This window comes from Echinococcus granulosus (genome assembly GCF_000524195.1).
Source record: "Echinococcus granulosus chromosome Unknown EG_S00008, whole genome shotgun sequence".
NCBI lineage: Eukaryota > Metazoa > Platyhelminthes > Cestoda > Cyclophyllidea > Taeniidae > Echinococcus > Echinococcus granulosus.
Window position 1 is genome coordinate 671,597 of NW_020170388.1, and position 23,945 is coordinate 695,541.

At 36.8% G+C, this 23,945-nt stretch overlaps 2 protein-coding genes across 2 annotated transcripts; one reads left to right on the top strand and one right to left on the bottom strand. All coding sequences in view use genetic code 11, as the record gives it.

Moving 5' to 3' along the window:
- Positions 1 to 8,549: 8,549 nt before the first annotated feature.
- EGR_01959 (hypothetical protein) lies at positions 8,550 to 9,005 on the top strand (the record flags this gene model as incomplete). The annotated part of the gene is made up of 1 exon (XM_024491208.1): positions 8,550 to 9,005. One exon carries the CDS (start codon positions 8,550 to 8,552, stop codon positions 9,003 to 9,005), a length of 456 nt encoding a protein of 151 aa, XP_024354351.1.
- Positions 9,006 to 10,154: 1,149 nt separating this feature from the next.
- On the bottom strand, positions 10,155 to 11,456 carry EGR_01960 (hypothetical protein; the record flags this gene model as incomplete). The annotated part of the gene is made up of 1 exon (XM_024491209.1): positions 10,155 to 11,456. One exon carries the CDS (start codon positions 11,454 to 11,456, stop codon positions 10,155 to 10,157), a length of 1,302 nt encoding a protein of 433 aa, XP_024354352.1.
- Positions 11,457 to 23,945: the final 12,489 nt, after the last annotated feature.

Here is a 23,945-nt window from a genome sequence, read left to right on the forward strand (position 1 = left end):
TGTTCACTTCGGACATATCCATCATTTAGGAATCGTTTTTTTATCAAGTGTGTAGATTCTATTCCCTCGTTTCGATTTTAATGACTTTCTAACCATCACCCACTTTTAAATAAACCAATTAGGTTCCTGTTAGCGAGGGGAAAATGTTTTCTTCCAAAATATTTCGGTTCTCTGTTTTTTGTAAGCTCTCATTGAAATCAGTACAAAGGATGGCACTGTATAGGGGTTAAAAATTTTTAATAAAACGCATTAAGATAATGCCAACTGGAGTGATTTATTAAAGCAGTTGTAGATGGGCTATAGTCATTTCGATGTGACCGTGTTCTCACATACTCAAGAACCATTAAAGTTAATTCCAAACTGTTTCTTTTTACAAAATTCATATTTCACTTATTAAAGCCGAGAAACATCCATTTAAAGGATTTTTTCGCTCAAAACGTTGTAATAACTTGAAAATTCGAAAAAATAATTCTATTGTTCGATTGTATATCAATGATGGTAGTTTGTCTTGTAAATAAGAATAGTACATATTGTACCGCAGTGGCTTGATTTTAGAGGACTTCCATTTGAATATGCGGATAAGGGAACGTGGTAGTTTTCCGCTTATCCAAAGGAGCACACACGTAATACACTATAAACGGAAAATTCTTACGATAAATTCTTTGAGTTTCCAGTTCTGGCGATACCCCGGACTATCTCAGAAATATGCTTATTAATAGAACAGGGGTTTGTTTTTAATAAGCAGGTGATCTCTGTGTTCTGATCGACTCAAATGGGATCTCATCGGGATCAAAGATGGAAGTTATCTCATCAATTCGTCGCAGCAGCAAAACCCGAATACATACCTAGAAGCACTAAGCAAAGTGTAAAGAATGTGCTCAGTTATATCCACAAGAAATATGAGGAAGCGTTTTGCATCAGTAAAAATTTTAATTAAGCAGCTGTCTTGTTTTTACTTATTAAAGCAGGTAGCATCAATGACATTAAATTATCTGAATGGTGGTAACGTCCAGTTCCCGCAGAATAGTCGGTGGAGAGATCAGAAATTGAATATAAGACTCACACAAGCTTATTCAATTTTGCAACAGCTTTTTTGTGGATAAATGTGATCCCGCAACAAACTCTAAAGTTTCGTGCTAGTACAGTGTTCATCTCACCAATCGCTTTAAAGAATAGGCGAGTAGGAAAGCAAATGAGTGGGAAAAGTTTGTTGACCTTAATGATGACAATTTGCAATTCATGCAGTTAATTGAAGTTGAACTTATGAAAGTAAACTTATTGAAACTTGACACTTGTTTTTTTGTTTTCTTGCAACAGTGATAATGGCGAGGTATACTCGAGCTCCCAATATATCGACAAGAATTATAAAAATCAAAGCAAAAAGTCAGGTAAAGTATACATTGGTGAATATCTACTAGTGGAACAAAACAATTTAAAACTTTGGTATAAAGGGTTGTTTGGTGTTGATTTGCTGGTCTAATTAGAACTTACCTTCTGTGGGTGTGGTAAAAAATCACCCTGTTTTCAACATCAACGTCATTATCGTGGTCGAGTGCACTTTTGTCGTACCTAATTCATGAAAAAAGGGTAAGTCCAGCCCAGAGGCTCGATCCCCAAAAAAGGGGAGAACATTAGGAAGAGAGAAGAGTTGTTGCATTCTTCCGGTTTTGATAAAACATTGGAATCGCAAAATGCTCAGGCAGCGATGATGGTCGGTTGTTTCTAAAGGGGAACTTACTTCACGGTATACGGGGTAGAGGAGATTGTCTTTCTTACATTACAACAAAGTTTTAGTTGATAAATCAGCACTATTTTTGAACCCATTCTATTACTTCCCTTTAACGGGATGGTGTAAAATATTGTTTGTTCCAAATCTGGCTCCCAAAATGGGCTTAGTAATTTCAGTGAGCTACAGATTCACGAGGTCTCTTATTGCAAAGGGAGGAGGAAGCCGCTTTTATCTTTAGGATTAAATACTTACATGGTCAACCAACAGTGAAACCCATTCAAATTTCCAATTGTATTTTACACTGAAGAAAAATAATTTTGCAGTGTTTTTACTTATTAGGTTAATTTCGCCAAAACTGACCTGAGCAGGGCATCTGCCTCATTGAATTACCCGTACTAACATTTGGAGTGGCCATTTTTATTCTAGGGGGAAATTCAACTCGTAGTCATGGTTGATGGAACAATTGCAAGGCGAGAAGATATTACTTCATCCTCAAAGCAAACACCGTTACAAGGATGCCTGCTGCTAAATATTCTGACTACAAAGAAAAGATTGTTTTTGCATGACACATTAATTTTGGGTGAAAAATCGTGCTATTTACTTGGAAGAATAATGGTACGCGTAACTGTGCTTCTAGGGAGAAATACATACGCATGATCTAGAACCAACATTGAAATGATGTTGAAAAAGTTTTTTTTTCTGTAAAAATAACCTAAGTACAGCTGAAAGCAAAGTGGAAGACCAAGCGATTTTGTATTAGTAAAGGTAGTAATTCGTCGAAATGTCTGTCAGGTATTTTTGGCCAATGATTTGCCTGTAGTGTATTAATCAGACTGCTTTGCCACTCTACCTCCCTTGGTATAGACTTCCCATTTCATCGCATATGAGCAATGGTAAGGGAGGACGTTTTGTAGAAACGCCTTTTTAAATAACTACAAATATGACACACATCTGTATGCTCATATCATGTGGAGTACGAACTCCTCTACCTGCTCTAATTCCAGTGCATTCTCCACCACTGTCTTATGAGGTAAAAAGGCATCAAAACAACAACTGCATCTCACGCATTAGGCAAACTGAGAATGTTGAGGTTGTATACAGACGCAGGTTTGATGCACATTACATCACCAAAGTACTAGGTCTTCAAGTTTAGCCTTTGATCCCCTGCAAGACTCCTTCACATGTTCACTTCGAGTGTGTTTTAAAGGAATTGCAGTCCGGTTGGACCTCATGCTGTCGGAATGATAGGAGACTCGTTCACAATATGGGGCCAAGTACAGTAGGTGACGTGTCCCCTCGAATGCACTGGAGGTTTTATTTTGAGTTCAGCGGGAAGCACAATCTGCAGAAGGTAATTAGAGCGCGCAGATGAGAATCTAACTGAACAGTTTTAAAGCAGTTAAGTGCATTTCATAACGTTTCAATGTTTACGGTCTCAATGAGAATTTACTTCCGAATGCTAAGTGTGCATGGATTAATCTATAGTTGATGCAGTTTCACTCGTTGGTAATCAGAATATGTGCAACCATGTGATTAAAACTGCGCTACTTTTGGTCAAAACCCAGGCATTAGCGCGTATTTGAAGCAGATATCATTAACAATCAGGTAAGACTAATATCAAAATGATTTCCGTTGAAGTGCAATCAATGTGAAGGCAAAAATAGGGGTTCGGTGTAGGTATGCTGGTTAGACGTTGATGTGGTGGAGAAGATCTCCTCCATGCTACTGCCATATACTTGCTGAAACTGAAGTTCTGGTCTCTACAGGTAAACAGCTTTTGCACAACTATTTACTGAACACAGAATGAAGTTCGTTACGTTGTTGAGTCTCGGTGGCATAACTGAATTGGTGCCGTTGGTACCAAGTCGACAGAGATAAATTTGACTGTACTTCTTCGAAAGTCCAAGTTAGTGGATAAGTGATTCTTGAGAACCTCCTCATCATCGCTTTGTTGCTATTTCAATGATTCGCATGCTTTTTTTGTTATGATTTCAATTCCTTCGTCGAGTTGGTCATGCAGGAGATGTGCTGCGAAAACACGTGGCTCAGGCAACGTTAGCCAAGGTAATCCGCAAACGCTCACCAAGTCTATTCGTGTGCGCAACAGTTTACTATGTACTTGTTGCGTTCCTTGTTACAAACAACTTCTCCTCTCTCAAGCACAGGCATGTTGTCATAAGGTGACCTCACGATAAGCTGGTAATGCCCTTTCTGCCTGGAAGTCAAGGGGTATCTGATAACGATTTACAGGAAAGTCAGTTACCTTAATTTTGTGGGTCCCGAAGGAATTCGTGACATCGCCAATTGTCTGTTGCCCATTCTCAGGGCAGAAAGTGCGGAAAAATGCCAGTTTCCAGCAGAGGCATTTTCTAACTATAGTCTCGACTGCACAATATTAGAGACGCACTGCTTCATACTGCATCAAGAATGAGGGAGGATTAAAGAGTGGATTATATGGGGAAATCGTTAAAACAATCCACCAAAGAGGTGAAAGACAAATCGGAGGTGTAAAGCTTGTCCATCGGAGTCCTTCCTGTCCATTCATGTTGTGTGAATAACGTCTCATAATATTGCAGGCAACGGCTGTGAATACTGTCAGAATACCATATGAGACAGATGGAATGAGAACCACGTAGCATTGCAGCTTGGGTAAAGGATGGTGTTGCAACTTTCCTCATATTTGGAGCTTATAAAAATAAATAAACTTCCAAATAAATGTGAACCCATTGTTTTCTTTTTACGATGAGGGACATAACTGAGGAATAAATAATGCTGATTTATTTCCTCTGCTTTCGCAAATGAACCAAATGTCAATCTCATTTAACTGAAGAGATTGCATGATAAATGGGGTCTATGAGCACCTTGTTGGCCCATATACAATTCTTCTAAAAGCTCAATCCAATGAATTTAGTATTAAAGAAGTGGGCAACACATCTCACTGTATTTTTTGACTTTCTACGCAGATTCACGGGTAACTGATGTCACAAAATCGACTAAAGTTTTGACAAGATATGCGAAATTTTATCCGTCTTAATAAAGATTAGCTTTTAAAGTTGTATGACAGAGAGGAAAATTTATTAAATGGATGAATTTAAATGTTGGGTTTTATTAACCTAATGCTGTTGGTGAGATTATCTACATCTTTGCCATCTTTTCTCACTTGATTGCTCCCAGAGTTACACACCTGTTGGTAATGATGAATAAGATGCCACTCGTCAGCTTCGACTACTTTAAGTATAATTAATATAAATGGAACAGTTGTTAGGGATTCACATTGTCACCATCATCATTCACTAATGCCACCTTCTTTGTGTTTGTTCTTGCAAAATTTCACTTGTAAAATGAGGCGACAATTTGCAAGTTTTATTATTTTATTATCCCTTCTTCACAGTAGTTTCGTGTTTATTTAACCTTAGATGATTCGTGAGGCAAGTGCTTCGGTTGTGGTGCACGGAAGCAATCATTTGTCAACCGTTTCGGCTAGATTTTGGCCTCTCGTACCGATGAAATCACTTCCTCAGAACAAGTTAATTGGCGAACACATAGGAGAACATCCCACTAATTAAGCAGCTTGTTCTACTACATGTGTTACTGGGCTTTACCTCGCTTTGTGGAGGCAGATAGCCACGTGCTATTTGGATATTTATACTGCTTACCCTTGTCATTCCCTTCTTATTTATCACCTAGTAACTGCCTTTTTTTCTGAGGAGCAAGCCACGACCCCCTCATACTATATTTGTATCTAATAATTATTGTTGATGCACCTTCTACTGAAGTGTTTTTTTTTGATTCGCTTACGAGATAAAAACTGCAACCATAATTCCTTAATCGGTTTACTTCTCTTTTCTCCTGACTGACCGTTGGCGTGGCGGCCAAATCGCGAAAGGTTGGAAGGGTTTGCCAATTCTGCTTTACGATGGTGACTTACCGCGTTTTACATGTCACGCTGCTGTGCCTGATATTAAACATTGCCTATCCTCAATCCCCTTCATTCAAGCAAATACGGTTTCATTCGGATTTGTGCCCCATATCATCTACTAAGTGAAGTCTCCTCTTTGAACTTGCGGGAAAACAAACCTCGATACAAGATGCAGAAAGTACTAATCATATATCTATAATAGCGACGACACAAAAATATGTAGTTTCTTTAAAAGTGAGCGAGAAGGCCTCAATAATCACTTTGGGAAAGGTGTGGTTATAAATAGTCGGACAGAACACTTTTAGCAAAAGTGGATTTTGATTTGTATAAATCATTGAATGGGAACAAATTTCCTGCAAATCTAACTTTCGACTAGAGATAAGATAGCCTAACTTCCAATAAGCAAGAACTGAAAAAAAATGATAATCTACTTAAATAACTTTTGCCATTTGATAAGCAGTTTGTCTTGCTAAGAGGTTTAACAATGGTTGTTTATAATGTTGCCTTTGTTTAAACAACTGAACATCATGTAAAGGAGGCAAACATAATAAATAGATTTCTCAAAACAAATCCACCATTTCTTATAGTTTGTACAAGGAAAATGAAACCGTGATGCTATGAAATAAATAAATAAAAAGGCTTAATGGTAAATATATTTTCCCAAAAAAATAGATAGTCATTGCTAATGTGCTGTTCCTAAGGCAACATAACAGTGCGATCTAAAGCGACTTTTTCCATTTTTATGATATTTTTATGGACATCTAGCAGGACGGTTGTCAACTTTATCAGATAGGCGTCGTTGCACGGTGTATTGACCTAGACACATGGCGAGGCTTGTGACCTCATTATGTTGGCGTCACTTTTCCTTATAGCACAAGTGAATACCACTTCGAATTGCCAAAATCATCTAAATTTCTCTTCGTCCGTAGCAGAGTCGAATGCATTAATTCATCTGTAAAAATGTGAAAATGCGATTTAATAAATATTTCAATTCAGTAAAGACTTAAATAAAGGTTTAAGTAAATCTGTCGAATTATTGCCATGTTTCAATAACTTGTTTCGCGGGGAGAGATATTTTAAAAACAGGCCTTCATTTTCGGTGTTAAAACCATCCGAAAAATCATTTATCTACTTTTGATACTGATAATTTCCGCCTGCCTATATGATGGGTTTAAAAGTGGAAAGCGTTTTTTGTAAAAGAACGAATTCAGCTCCTTTAGGTTTGTCTGCTTTACAAGTATGGGCTCTATAACGTAGAAAAGATGGCTAATGGGGTGGTGTTGTCAAAAATAAGTAAGCAGAATAGTTAAATTATTAACAGTCAGGAAATAAAACTCTAAGTCAACAGCGTAGAAGCTAAATCTGCTGTGACTCTGGTAAATAAATAGACACTCCAAATGTCTTGTTTCAGCGTCGTTCTCGCCATCCCCCAGAATCATTTTAATTAGACTTTTACAACAGCGTTTCTTGAAAGGGTGTTCTTCAGCAAAGATAATATCTGATGTAGATATGACAATGGGTTGCATGATTTTCGGTGGATGAGGTCATTTGCCACTTCCTATTTGCAAATCACAACACTGGAATACATCCGGTGGATGTTTAGATGTTCTTGATGTTAAACGATAACCACTCTTTGTATTCCAGCCATTCTTTCGATAAATCTTTGTGCTCGACACAGCAGCACATCGAGTAAAACCCATTTATGCACACTTATAGAGTATGGTCTTTCATGTAGCAGAACAGTCTTTTTGTGCAAGCCCTTTCTACCTTTCCTTTGGGTATGATATAAGAATGTCAACGGCAACTCGAGATGTAAGCAATGGCTCTTCAAATAATGCGGTATACTTAGGATGACCATCGCTATGCGATGCCACAGTTTGATACCTTGTTTAATTACATGTTTAACCATCTGGACTATCCCGTATCTGTGGTTTGTATATCTGCTAAATTTATGACTCTGCCACCATGATCATTGTCCCTCCTCTCTGCTATACGCTAATTACAATCATTTCTCCATGCCATACCATTTAAAAGAAAATTCGTGATTTTATATGAACCCCATAACAATGTTTAACAAAAACCATCAATCTTACCCCCACTCTGTCCCTTTCAACCATTTTCAAAGAGTAAAATGAAGGAAAGAAGAAATTAGACTTTTATCAGTAGGAAGGTAGAGCAACTCCGTCTCAATCACCAGATTCCCTTTGCGATATTTCTTCAGATGTTGACTTTTGCTTTTTTTTGGCATCAGGATTGGACATTCAAATAGCAAACAGTATCAACAGTGGAGCAACAAGGTTTTTCATTAACTTCCATAGCCAAAACATTTTTCACGGCAAGTTTTACTGCAATTCTGTTTCATATTTGGAGAGAACCACGGATAGGGATTGTGATTACTTTAAAGGATAAAATAAGTGAAGGTTTACATAGTAAATAACTTTTATTTTAGAAACTATGGAAGGTTATCTAGCCACCTAACAGTTGGGAATGCTATCAACTCCTAAACTTGAAAATTCATTCCTTATTTAGTTTGAGGCCCGTAGCATAAGAATTTCCTGGGGTCACGATTTAAAATTCAAGCATGAAAATCCAACTTTAAGAAGCGAATCAAAAAATCGTATATCATTTCCACAAAAAACCCTTTCTTTACTTATTAAGTAGTAATCTGGTGGCAATGGCACGAAATCACCGCTAATTTGGCTGAAGATAGTAATTTCGTATAATCCTGTTTATTTGGTACAATTCTACTCGAATATTTTTTTACATGGGCAGAGTGACTGTGCTTGCCTCTTCCTTCTTCAAATTATCCACGTGGTGGGTGATCGATAAAAGGTCATTCAAACATCTGACTACCTCAACTCGGACAATGGCCTCCACTATACAGCGGCTAACCCGATGACAATGGCAGCACCACCAGGTCCAGGAAAACCCTTTCTCTTAACGCGGAGGGCCAACAATCCAGGCTACAACCTACAGTCACCTCGAGCGCATAACACATTTCAACTAGCACCGGTAAAGGAGTTTGCTTTTGCCACTCACTGTGGGGAGATTCGTGATATCATTCAAGCTACTTTGGACGAAGCACTGGCAGACAGTCGGCCTGACTTGCAACAAGTACTCATGGACGCGTTGGGCAAGATTAGGACGGATCTTCTGCAAATTCAGGCACTGTTCTTTCCGCGTCATCGCATTGTGGTTCATGGGATAATCGGTGGTGTAGTGCATAATCAGCCTTCGCTCATCTATGGTAGTCAATGTCTGGGCGAGCATGAATGTGGTGACGATGGAGTCAGTGTTTCAGTTAGGAGTCATGACAAATTTATCTGTGTCAGTGTGTACGGTTTTTATCAGAGTTAGATCTTATCAACTTACCTATTGCGATGTTATTCCTCATACACGTGATGAAATATAATAGGATTTGTGTATTCAAAACGTATCGCCATTTTAAACATTGATGAATTAATTTAGTTACCACTAGTAGGACAACAGCATTGTCGACTTTATTGGTGAGGTAGATTAGGGAATAATTCCTCAATTTTTGAATGCTTTCACGATACTTCTTTAGATTAGGGAAAATTTGAATACGTCCTATCAGTAGATGACTTTAAAAGATTTCATTAAGAAGAAAAAGTTTTATATCGAATCTGACAAATAAGGAACAGATGACTTTAGCCATTTTTGCCTGATGTTTGCATAATTCAAAGTATAAATAAATGGTTTTCTAAAAAGTTACAATAAAACAACATCTTGAGGGGCAAGTTATTTCATTTGTATACTTTGTCTGCCATTTAATGGGGCTGTAACAGTCTAGCAGCTAGCCTTAAAATCTGTGCTTGTTAAACTACAGAACTAATTTGCCTTCAACCAGTTCATATACTACATTTTCCCTGTCAATAGCTAGCAAAATGATAAAAACCATAAAATACCACTCATACGATGAAAAGTGTATTTGGGGTTCAATGTCGACTACGTAGGTTCAAAATCTTAGGAACTGAAACAAAGAATTCAATTGCATACTGTGATGGAAAAAACCGCTTTTGGTGCAAATAACTAACTTTTTCGCTTAATTGCAGGGTGAGATCTAGTTTAACCAAAGCCTCATCATCTATCATCATTTTCCAAAACGATAGACCTCTATAGCCAAAAGGGTATTAAGTTCTACCCTACTATCGGAGGATCTTTTAGGACACAGCACTTGGTTTAAGTTACCCTATTCTTAAGTAATCTCGATGTGGACAGAGATTTTATAACTAACAAATAAAGAGTTAAAGGAGTAATGTATTCATAATGCATGTGTACAACCCATTGTTTACTAATAAAATCTTAAACCGGTGGTTATGCTTTTCTCTAAGCCAGTTGTTTGCCAGTTTAAATGTCCAGCCCTAAGTAATGTAATCAGCTAAGCATTCCAGCCGCCAATGCATATCCCAAACCACTGCCATGCAGAAAATGGTCGTTACAATTAATAAACAATAGTAAATTTTTAGCAAAATCAGTCCCGTACACCTATAAATTTTTCATAATTAATGTAGGGCGAGTGTGATGTAAACTGAGACCCATTTCTGGGAGCTCATTGGATGTATGAAGGCTTCCACTAGCACTGTCCTTCTTAACTTCCAACGATTTTGCAGCTGCCTTCTCTGCGGGTAGCAGGTTGAACGACAGGCGTGGCACCCTTTCCATGGTGACGTCAAAGAAGGGATTCTGCTCCCAGTAGTTTTGCACATTCGCTAGAGTCTTCTCATCCATCAGAGGATACTTTAGGGTTGCCTGTGCCCGCAACACGTTAAGCACTGTATTTGGGTACTCTCGGTTAGCTATGTTGATCTCACTGAAGGCTCTCAGAATATCCATGTAGAGTACACTTGGAAGGAGTCGCCAGATATTTTCATCGTACATTCCCAGAACTTCTGCTTTAGCGGCCAACTTCTCTGCCTCCTCCTGAATTTCACTTAAGTTAGTGACGAGTGAGTCGAGAATTTGGAAAAGAAGAAGGCGTGCCATTTCCCTTCGGCGGAAGATTCGAAAAGTGAAGAATCGAATGAGTTCTGGCAGAGGAATGCTAAAAAGCACATCGGCCAGTGTGTAGTAAATTACTCCAATTAAGCGATGGGAAATTTCACAGTAATTGTAAGTCAAGGGTGGTGGATGAAAAATTACTAGGGATTTTTTAATGCTTTCACGTTCTTCGTGAATTTGTCGAGCCTCTCGATATGCCGTAATATTCTTCTCCCTAGGTATGAGAGCTCGTGACATTAAGCGTATTAAGGTGTCTATTAGTACTTCAGCTCCTCTCCTCATACTGAAATGTAACCGCCTGGATAAGATTGCGATCGTAAAGCAGCATTCCTGTGCCAATTCCTGACATTCCAGCAAAAGGCAACTGGCCAATGCATCATTCAATCTCTCCGAATTTGTCTTCATCCATTCTATAAATTGAGGAATCAAACGTTCGTTTGCCGATACCTTACACAAAGTGTGAAGTGATTCAACTTTCTCAAGGAAGTTAATATCCTTATCGCAAGGAGTGTCACAGGTCACGCGACCAAGGGTTTCATTGAGGAGTTTCTCAGTTAGAAGTACGTCTGCTTTCATGGATTTGGGAACAAATACAACTCGGCGCAGAAATGCTGATAATGGAAGACCATCGACGGACGTAAGGTGCTCTAAAACGGAATTGGATTCTTGCTTTTGCAAGGCTTCTACAAAGTCTTCCCGATGTAGGGTGTATCTAATGGGAGGCTGACATTGTCCCTCATGAGTTGATGAGAGTTCAGTGACATTTTCTTGACTTAGTCTGAACGACATTGGCTCTTAACTACACGTCACGCGACCGTGTGCGCGGTCAGACGCACAATGAAAATCTTGGGGCCTATCGATTAAAAGAGGGTGTTTGAATTTAAATTCTCGGTTGTGACGCATTTTCATTAAAATGTGGGTTTTTAGATGTAAACCTTATGAAAAGCAACTTACTTAACCATCATTATACCTTAATACGGAGATAACCAAAAAGAATTTGAAACCAATTACCTTTGGGCTGGCATTCTGCTCTTTTTAACAACAGAAGGCCACAGAGATACATTCAATTGGAAGTTTATATAGAAGTTGGCATATTGGGCTGACGTTTTCGTTAAGAAATTCGCCGCTCATAAAAGCTGAAAGATGATATTAGATCAGAACTAGATGGAATGGATAAGGTATAAAATAATGCAGTGTCGTCCTTGTAAGCTAGGTAAGTAACCGAGTAGGTGTATTTCTATAGCTTGTGTTCTAAAATGAAATCATACCAGCAAACTGCACACAAATTACAGGGACTCTTTTGTCCTATTAACACTGTGAACCAGTAAGTATCTGTTGCTCGAAGGAAACTTTCATGCATGAAAGCTGCCAGTTGTGACTGGATATCCTTAATCAGTCGTATTCTTCGTTTCAGCAAAAGCCTTGGCTACTAATCCTATCATTTCTGTTTATCTCTCACTGACTGAGAAAGCCTTACAATCAAACTTTGTCAAAGAATCTTGCTTTCACTTATGGTAGTATAGTCTATTTTTGTAAAGAACATCGTCATGAATATAATGTGCCAGACGATGAAATTTAAGACCACAATTTCCAAATGAAAAGCCCGTTAAAAGCAGGTAAATTCCTCTACATTTTAAGCAAGTAAGACCCGTGGAAATTTACTTTATCATCCCATTTGTTGTTTTACCTAAAAATGTGCAAATCAAAATCTAGGCATTGTGCAAGAACTGGCTCGTTGGCTGTCACAAGTTTGGCTAACATTATTCCACTGATTAGGGTCTCAGATATCAGATCTTTTAAAGATAATTGTTTCTGTTGCCATACTTTCCTAGAATTCTTTATAGAAATGATTATGAATTGTTTTAAGGCCTATAATTTTCCTTCCTATTTTTCCTGGCTGACTTATTTTAAATAAGTAGTAATTAACTTTTATCCACATAAATGGAAAGTTCAAATCTTTGAATAGCCTTATTCAGAAGCAACTTGTACGCAATTACTCGTTAATACACCTAAGGGCAAACAAGTGCCTTTAATTACTTTATAGCCTCTACCTCTTCAATTCTCCATGATGACCTCCCGTATATGCTAGTTTCTTTGACTTAAAAGGTATCATTTTCAAAGGCGAGATGCATGGCTAAATGGAGCATCTTTGCTAACTAACAAGCCAGTATTTTGGAAACAAGTAAGCTTACATCACTCAAAAAGTTAATTTATTTTAGAGATGATGTATTTTTTTATTTCTTGGCATATAATTTACAGCAATAACCTTTGTATCATGCAATTATTTTTTTCTGTTTAAGATGCTAACGTAAAATCTACCTGAATTTGTTTGGAAAACCCCTTCTCTCATTTCAGACACACTTTCTTAATCACAGTTGAGAAAAAAATAGGAAAGTGGGCCAGAAGTTTAAGGTTTGGCGAATGTTTTGGGTGCATCCTATTTTTGGACAATTTTAAAGGATAAACACTTTGCATTGAGATAGTGATACATCCGTTTTCTATTTTACTGATTGAAATCGCGGAAAGAGAATGTTATAACACTATGCCCGGATAGTGCTTTTTACTGTATCAATCCAACCCATTGCCTTATTTTTTAGGAAAAGCCATTTTTTTGGTCACATGGAATTGCAAAGTGTGTGGACTTTAAACTACTGAAATTTCATGCTATAACGACAAAGTAGTTTTATTAAATTGATGATTCTATCAAGTATGACTTGCATTCACTAGCATTTTGTTCTGTTAATTTATGCATTCTAGACCTCTTTTAATTTGAAAATTTTGTGATGGTTTACTATTCACTTATCTGCCCGTTTAATCATACAAATTATTCGTTCTCTGCGTTTCGTGTTTACGACATGGTGATGTAGTCTTTCGGTCAAGCCTAAAGTCTCTCAGCCTTTCTTTTGTACTGGTTTAGCTTACTGTTACCTCTAAGAAGACTCGTGGCCTTGGTTCCACAATGTCTTCTACAGCCATACTTCACTTGATCATATTACAGGCTGTCTAACTACGAAGTCTGAAAAAAAGTAAAAATAAAATAAATAAATAAAATTACATCAAGACACAAACTTATACTAGAATAAATTACGAAAGTTTGACACAGAGCAATTAATCTCGTGGAGTTGATTTATCACAATGACTCCGCCTGTTCCGACCACACAAAGGCTGACAAGTTAACATTATTTGTATCAAGTGCATGGTGCCTGGTGCATTAGTGGACACACTTATCCGCAGAATGCACCAAAAGACGGACAGATCCAGAACAATTCCCGGAATGTAAATGGGTACGTGCGAGAAATGCTACTCTGGCGGTGGATTATGATACAAGGATGTGATATTTAAGAATTGTGTTTAACACCAACCCCAGCATTTTGTTTGTTACGTTAGGAACCAAGTTTTCTGATCACTAAAAGGTTTTTTAACATAGATCGAATGAAAGTTCGTGCATCAAAGACTGTATTCGGGTAATGATGACCACGCTGCTCGAGTTATGCCTTAGAATTTCTTGGTTATTTATCCACATTTTTGTTAAATGGCATAAGCACTTGGGACTTTAAATAGCGATTGTACTGGACGCAAGTGCAGTTTTTAGTATGGTACTATGCATTACTGGAGTGAATCCACAATTTTTTAGCATTCACCTTCAGCTATTTAGTTCAAACCTTAATTTCTATATGTGATACAATTTAAAGGTGTTCAAGAAAATGAGAACGTGTTCTAAATTACTTGGCTTGTTTCTACTTAAATCCTCTTTTCCTGCATTATCTATTCAAGTTTTGTCTCGGCGAACTTAAACGATAGTGAATAGTCTTACGTCTTACGTTCTTACGTGCTTAAGAACCATGACCTAAAAGATAGAAAATAACTTTAAAATATCAGGCTCATTTGTAAATCACTTTCGAGACAAAAAAATGGGATTCCATAGTTCAACATTGCAAAATTTGTTTTTGACGGTACTTTCTTTAATGCTTGTGTTAGAATTTCTGCTTCTGTTTTGGATTGCCAACTTGAATATTCACGTACCAAAGGAGTCTCGTGCTTTTGTCATTCACTTTTGCGACACAGATTTTCAGTTATTTGCAAACCTGTAATTACTTGTCGAGAGATAAAACGCTTATTTACCGGGTCATTAGCCCAAAGAAGGAATAATTTTAAGTCAACGAATAGCCTTCACAAAATTTGCCAAAGAGCAAAGGCAGATTAAAGTGGTAAGAATTCAGATTTTCCTATTTTAAAGACAAGGAAATGCAAGTTTGGTTTCTGAGATCCACATCAAAGCGATGAGGTGTATCTTTATAATCTTCATATCAACTAATCGGGGTGAATAAGAGGAAAGTAGAATGCGGCGACATCAAAATAAGTAACTATCTCTTGCTTCACCACATTCAACGCATATTTGTAACCAATGCAAAAAATAAATTTGACAAATAAAAAACCAACTTTGAATCTAATTCAGAAAAAAACATTTAAAGCTCACAACAACTGTCTTAAACGTTCACATATTTGCATTCCTTCCTATACCGGGGTGATCGTTTTTTGTTCAGGAGATTTATGAAGCAATAGTAAGTATGTCAGATTCTAATCTGGAAATACATAACACGTATTTATTCGCAGGAAAGTTTTTATTGCTTCAGGGTTTAAAAGAGGAAAAATAAAAGGCAGCCAATCAATTTCTTGTGACACATAAGGGAAAAAAATAATAATGGAGAGCTCCTAAACTACTTTGCACATTGTATTGATCCCTTTCATAGTCTATAGTTCTGTTTCAATGAAATTTAGACTTGAATTGAGCTCTACCCTTGAAAATTCCCAAAAGCCAAGAAAGAACATTCCTAGCCACTATCGTTCCCTCACATATTAATTTCCCTTTTGCCCATTGCAGTTAGTATGTGAATGGTTAATGCTAACATCGTGCGAATTTGGAAGATTTTACTTGGAAGAATATCATTAAGAAGTAAGAAAGATTAAGATGAGGATAGAAATGAGCTAAATACAACACTTACATGAACGGCAAGTACAGACCTTTGAAAACGAAGCTGTGAGCGTCTAAGTAGTTTGCGACGGGTTAGATACAAAGCAGATTATGCAAGGGTAACCGATGCTATGTACGTTTGCTTAAGGAATACTCCGGTAAAAAAACCAATCTTCGCCACACGTTAGATGGGTAGTAAACAGTCCTATCCTTACATTTGAAAGAGGTGAAGTTAAGCAAATGGGTATATGTTAAAGCATATTATTGCCCACTGAATCATGACATGAGTGGAACCCACTTGATCTGTAGCCTCCACCACGATACTCCGTCCTCACTTAATGCAGGCGTACATCAACTGTTTTATAACCACGTTAAGCAGCATACTACCGAATGTTATTCTTGAAGAGTTAATCTCGATTAATTTTTATCAAAGGTAAGATGAAGTTTTTAATTATAAACAAGAAGAAACCATTTTCCTGAACGTGATACATTCATCTTTGAGTGACTAAGCACCAGAACCACATTTCAACGAGTCATATGATCTTAAGCAGCACACTTTTTGCCATTGCTCCTGCAGTAATAGTCACAGATGGATTTCACAATGTCCTTTATGCAGCAAACAGTATCAAATCACATCCATGGGGTTCAAATGACATCTAACAAAATGAGAACTGTTTTATGGCAGGAAAATAGTGTTGGGGGATGCGATAAGGCATAGGGTGTTGATTGCCTGAGATAGTTCCTGTGCATTTCATGATATATTTATATGAACAATCTTGTATATCTACCAATTACAGCGAGTCATTTTAGCGAGCAAAGCTAACAATTACAAAAATACTTTGGCTACATGATCTGTTGAGGGAAAATGCAAATGTAAAGGAAATCTAACCCTTTAGTACTTATGGAATTATCAAGTAATGTCACAAAATGACAGTTTAAATGTGAGACAAGGTAATAAGCTGACAAAGTGCAGGTGCAAGTGCAGCTGGTAAGCAAATTTTATCTTTCCACAATCACCATGATTCTATTAAAACTTGACTTGCGGAATAAAAGTACATTCAAAGCCCTTGAATAAACTTGCCCATGAGGGGTTCTACAACCAATGGCGTTTCTACAGACATAAATTAAGATCAAACCGCCGAAGTAAATGTCTTTAATGTTTAATTATTGTTGCATTGAAAGTTAGTAAACTCAAATTTTTTTTTTAGGGATTCGTATTTGTTTAAATTTTCGGGATATAAATTCAGTTAAACTGCCTCTAATTAGTGGAAGAAAAGCATCTCATTTTACCAAAAATCCTATTCGAGGAATGTGCTGCTGTGAGCTCCGAACCTGGAGATCACAATCATTATGCAGAAATAGTTTTGCGGCTGGAAAATTACTTTCACATGGAGGGAAAAATTACTGTTGCAAGTGAAGCCTCAGCGCCTTGTACTTTTGCCTAGCAGTTGTCCAGCCTGTGGGATAAACATAAGCATTTGCGTTACCAGGTTAAATATGCTCGCCTTTTGCGCTGTATTCTGGAAATACATTTATAATCCTGTCAAAATAATTTGGCTGTCATTGTTAGCAGATTTTTTATTTAATAATGCAACGCTTTTGTACAGCGCCAAAATTAGTGTATGTAATAATCGTAACATTATTTATACTCCTTTGTTTCCCTGCCTTTCTATAATTCGGCCATACAGATACTGCAATCTTACCAATTTCCATTGTTTTCGTTTGCCTAGTTTGAACAGTTTATTTACTGAGCCATGCAAGAGGAAAATGTTGTAAAATTTGGGTTTTTTAGAAGAATTTAATCCCTGCTTTTTAGGCATAGTAAAGGTAAAAGTGCAGGAGCCTCTGACTTGCAACACTATCATGGAGTTTCGTGGTGTCCAGATAATAAAACAGATTCTTATAGATATAAAAACTGTAGAAGCTTCCCGAAACATATATACTAAACTGAGAACAAAAGTATATTCATTTGTCAATTCTGCTTGCCTTTTTTGATGAATCTAAGAGTTGGAAGTTAAAAGCACCAGGAATATGCAATTATGTAAGACGTTTGCTTGATTTATTGCTTTTGAGTATATTTAGGGTAGAAAATTAATGCCGTATAGTTACGTAAGCTCCTTGTGGCATCTACAGCAATTTATAATACTTTATCGTCTTAGGATAGCACCATTCCTCTGTAATATTTTACATACCAGATAACGACAAAGCTCAATGGATTACTCATTTTTATAACAACTTCTCCTCATTTATTTAAAACAAGGAGTTTGAAAAGTTTTGGCGCATTAAAACCGCGCTATTTTGCTCAAGTTAAAATAAATGGGTCTTTAAAAAAATTAAAATATACTAGAGTTATTTATCTTGCCTTACGGCTACGTTATGGGCCATATTTTTATTCGAACTACAGAAGTTGACAATAACTCAAGTTTTAGGTGAGGAGTAGGCGAATATTTTTGCAGATAATGTATATTGTAAAAAAGCTGAGGGCTATATCTTACGAAAGCGAAAGAAATGCATACTATACATTCACCGTAATTACGAATTGTAACCTGTGTATTCTACTGAACAAACCTAACATAAACTTTGCAAATAGGTGTAGCGTTCCAAGTCTTCCCTGCAGTTGAAAGATATCATAATACAGGGGCAGAAAATGCATTACCGACGTACAGAAGAGTAGAAGGATCACTGACGTAAATGGAGGCGCAATTGCGAAGACTTAGGTGCCCGTCTAACCAAAAGGTAGCGTTAAATAACCTAATCCTTGCAATTGCATATACACTGCTGGCTATCGTTAGGTCGTAAGAATATTCAAGTCGCAGGTGGTTTTTGATTTGTTTTTCGGTCTCCTATTCCCACATCTTAAAATGCGACCAAGGCATGTTTAAGTAAAGCATGCTACATTACCTATGAACTGTAAGAAATACAGAAGAGCTTTGCAATTTTACTTATTTTCTTTCAATGGTTAATAATACCAGGAAAACAGTTCTTTGTAAGCATTGCATCCTGCCATTTTCAACATGCAATTACTTGATACTCTGGTAGGGCACTCAGCATTCCAAATATCAAAATGTCAGCTTTGAAGCGATCATAATTTAATAAATTTTGTTTCTCATGCTATGCATTGTAGCGAAAATAGAGATGCCATAAATGATGCAGCTGCAAATTTGTTTATTCCTAGCCTTCCTGCAGAGGCTTTGTGGTCGTTTATTAAAGGGTCTTCACTTCCCTTTTCTTCTTAATTAGTGAAGCCAGAATGATGTGTGATCTTTCCCTTACAAGACGATGAAACATTAATGCCGCTCATGAACCTGCAACGTGAGAAATTAGAGTAAGAATAAATTAATTACCTAAGAGGAAATATTGTATTTTATCTCCAACTACTGATATTCCCCAACATTAGCGTTTATTTTCCAATTTACAGTCCGTTTTTACTTCTTATTACAAGGGTATGTATAAATCTCAGATAGTAACAATTTCATCTAGATAATGATTGCTCATTGAAAATTGCTCAGCTTTGGAAACCTAAGCCTTTGGATGTCTTTTCCGTCTTTTTAAAAGAAAATTTTGATACGTGATCGGACATATTACAATACGATCCTCCAGTAACTGCTTGACAACATTTCCCTCGCAAAAATCTCTTTATTTAGGAAAGATTTAGACCTTCCCTCATTAACAAAAACTTTTAAATACCATTTGGCTTTTTCTGTCTTTGCTTATAAAACATATTTATGCATTATTTCACACAAAAATTTTATGCTTAAGTGACTTAAATTTATCGAGCAGAAAATCATGGGCACATGTTACCTCCCAATTGAGACAAGATATTGAAATTTGAAGTTGACTGCTTTTTAAGCGAATCGCGTGCACTCAGTATCCTCTTTAATGAGTAAAAAGGATGTCGAACCCTTTGGAAAATTTTAAAAATGTATTTATGTTTTTTTAAACGTTGAATTATTTGTTAAGGGGATTGTGAGGCCGGCCAAATTCACGCCAGATTTTCTATATGTTACAGCCCTAATCACATAATTTTCGCATTCCAAATGAATAATAAAGATTGTATACGGTCCATTTCCTGGCAACACTGTCAGTAGAATTGAATGGACAGAAAACGGAAAACAGTTCTCTACGCCGCAGAAAATAATAGCTGACATAAAACAAAAAATTAATTAGGAATTACGCTATTTGAGGAATTTAATTGTGGAAAAGCCATTTAGTTTTCTACCAGTTCCTAAAGCCCCAAAATAGGAGTGACTGGTTAACGCTTGGCGGGGTTCTAACTTCTGAGACAGTAGTGGCATTGTGTCAACAAATCTGGAGGTACTTTAATCGTATTATCAGACCTAACTGATTGACAAGGGTAATTAAAAAAACACTTTACCTAAGGTTCAGATAAGTTCATCCCACTGAAGGGGAGGTTTTTTGCAGCCAATTGATAATCACAGCTGATCAGCAATTTTATGATTCACCTACCCAAAAGTCCACGAGACCCACTTACAACTTTGTACTTTCGATTTAAGTACCTCTAAGATTGTGTTTGTTTCACACCGCCAAAGGCGAATGGTGACGCCAATCTAAAGAAAGCGTATGCTCTTTTGCGATCACCGACGGAATGCGATCCCCACAGCTCCTAAACAAAGTTTTGCCTGCGGCAGCATGAAGCGGTAACTCGGACTTCACACCGCGAGGGTGAATATGTTGTTAGATGGTCTTTATGAAACCTCTTACCTATTTTTTCGGTTTCAGCAACTTACTAACTCTTAGTTTTTATTTTATTCGCAAATCCATTTTTTTAAAAGAACACACAAACTTATTTCTAATTTTTTGAGTCCTTTGCAATTTTTTTGGGAAGTTATGCAAGAAGTTGATCCTTTTTTAGAATTTGCCAATTGCTGCAAAATTATGGAAATGTACAATATAGGTAGCCGCCAAACATGACCACAAAACTCGAATGACCCATTTAAAATAATTGCCTTGAGCAAATAGTAGCACATACAACTCTATTTCCACTTTTATCTGATTTCTGTCATAATTCCCTCCAGACACTCATCTGCAAAATTTTGAAGACTAATACAAGGTTTTATTTGAGGAGAGTAATTGAGGTTTCCATGCTTATGAAAAAAGCTATCTAGAACCAAACGCCTCAGATATACATAAATTTTGGTTCGTAGTGCACCTTAATTACTACAAGTCGCCCCTAAGACGGGCGGTAAATAAACGTTTGAATGTCCTACAAATTCGTTTTTGCCGTAGCACGGGGTCTGATTTGAAAAACAAATGCACAGGAAATTTGTAGGTAAACAACTTTTTAAAAACCCGGATAATATTTTAATGGAACATCGACTGAGGGGTATTAAAAATGTCACCTTTAACTACCCATTCGCAACGGTCTCCTGATTTTATTATTCATGCCATAAGTAATTATGATGAATTGCTATATGTATATGAAGGATTTATAAAGCAAAAAATGGATAAGAAATACACAAGGATCTGGACATTTCTAATTTTAATAGACAGATTTTAACTAATAATACAACGTCAATCACCTTTGCAAATTTACCAAATTTATTAATTTTACTAAATTTAAAAGTCCTTGTTGATGTATTAGTTTAAATATTTAGCTATGAGTTCTGGCGGGGCCAAATTGGGTGCTCCACGATTACATCTTCCTTGGGTGAGCTAGCCTCTGGGCCACGCCAGTAGCTGCAATCCCTTTCGCATGCCAAATATATGTATGTTTCCTTCGTCTTCAGAAAAGTCTTGGACCGCCACACTTTCTTTCCTAATCAACTGAGATGCTCTATCATCTTTTAAGTTACCATAATATTGGGGGCAAATCACATTTCCATAACATTTGCTAATTTTTATGAACAAATTGGTGCTTAAATGTGGAAGTATACTAAATGGCACGTGGATCAACTAGATTATGACAAAAACCACAGTCGACATCTCAACTCCACTAAAACTTTGGTGGTGATCGGTAGCGACTCATTCTCGTGTAGAAAGAGGGAAAAACCAGAGTGGTAGGGAAGGGGGAATGATTAACACAAAGTTAGTTGTACAGCGACAAAATGGAGTAATTTTTCTGTAAGAAATGGGCGTATTAATTAAAACCAGTGTAAGTATTAATAGCTGTTTAGGAGTAAAACACGCAAAAGTCAAAACATTGCTCAAGGATTATTTTTACGTCGTATCACTAATCATAAGCAATGTTTGAATGTCACCAAGCAGAAGTGTCAATAGAAAATTAGTACTTTTTAGCCAAGTAAAAGACTTGATGTCTTAAAAGTACGCTAGAAAAATATTATTTCATGTCAGATACATTTTAATTAAATTTCTTAACAAAACGCTCAAATATTGACACCGCGAAATACATGCGAGATTATGCTGATCCGCTTAGAATTTTCACCGTCACTGTAGAGAATGCGTTTGGTGTTAATGGAGAATCCCGAAATACATTCACACTGAAAGACTTTCAATAGACTCCAAAATTTTCAACAATCATATTATTAGTGCACAAAATTTAAATTCGGAGTGATAAAAAATACCTTATTAGCTCACTAATGCAGGTTCCTTTTTAGAGCTAAAAACAATGTGTTCTAATGCTCTAGTGGGTAAAACCGCAAATTTGTGAAAATTTTATTTCTTTGACAATCTTGATAAAGTATGACTACGTCCATTTTTCTGGTTGTGCACCATCATTTGATGTTTATTTTTTACGCGGAATATTTTTCGAGTCGAAGACTACCTAATAAGAACAATTTAACATACCAACATTTAATTTCGAGACGAGGCAATGTAGTCGTATTTGGCCAACTTCTGATAGTTGCCCTCTTATTTTAGTAAAAGAGATCCAAGCACATTAGCGCTTCTGCGTGTATCAGATGGAAGTAATTTACCTATAACCATCCACAGCATTAGTGTTATATTACTCTGAGCATTTGTATCTAGCAGATTATTAAGAAGTGAGATGGCTTTGTACACTGCTGGAGCTAGAGTAATACGCCTTGAAGGGGAGAAGTAACTTGGAATTCGCTTGTCATTCCAAAAGTTCAAACAATACAACGCCTGCCTCTGCCTTTAGTAGTATAAAGTATTTAAATTTATGCGTATAGTTTCATATGTATTCAGCTTCGGGCGACATTGACTAATAAGATATTCCTCAGGATCATAAAGAAGGAATGTTAAAGGAATGCTTCCTGTTTAAATCATCATAGCCATTTGAATTTTCGAGATTTTTAATGAGTCTCATCTTGTTGCAATGCCATTTTGGCTCCATTTACTACTTAAATAAGTACTTAAGACAGTTTGTGCACCTTAGGGTAGAACCGCAAATAGTACAATTTGTAGACGAGCTAACAAGTGTCATCATGCCGATGTAGCATTTATCACCTCCTTTTAAGTTCTCTCTCTTCATCTTCTCTTTTCCAGCCATGTGCTAGAGAAAACAAGCAAGCATGACCATTAGATGCTTCCTAGAAATCAGTACGCCGATCATTGTAGTGCCATTTGCAGTTTTCTACATAGAGCGTCTACTACGGCAATCTTTTATCCGTTGTTTTTCGTACTTTATAAAACGTCGTGGTGGTTGCTTGTTTATTTGTTGATAGCCTATGCCTGGGCATGTTTTTAAACTTGTTTTAGCCACTTCCAGGAGAAGTTATTTAAAAGGATTTAATAAGGATTATATCTTGTTCACAATGTTAAGTAAACACATTTATATTGAATACTTTCATAAACTACTTTTGATTTGTAGCAATGTTGAAGGAAGTCTGGTCAGGTGGTGAAGAGTTTAGGTTTAGGTCCACTTGCAAGTATTTCTGTTGTCATACAGGATCATCAGTAATGTATTTTACAATTCAATTTCCGAATTTTCTGACTTTGTTTGTTACATTTATTTAAGATGTCCAAAATAAATATTAAAAATTCGAAGAATGTTTGCTATTGATAAATTCTGTTCCCTAAAGAGAAATGACAGCTATACTACCACAATATGTACCTTTGATAAGTAATGACCAAGCTGAAATATATCATCCTGTTCTACAAAAACGGGAATGAAGATGCTATTTTATTAATGAAAAATGGAAGGCTGCTAAATCCATGTCCTTTGTTAAAAAAAGTTTTTTCCATCTGACTTAAATTTATCTGACGAATGCAAGCTGTGCTTAAAAGGGCACGCTACCGGTGTAGCTGTTTAGGAAATATCTACCTAATAAATGTCATGCAAACACACATGTTGCTGACACCAAAACAATTATCAACCACCCGTAGCTGACGAGAAATATACCTCGCAAGTGCATATATTTTGGGGC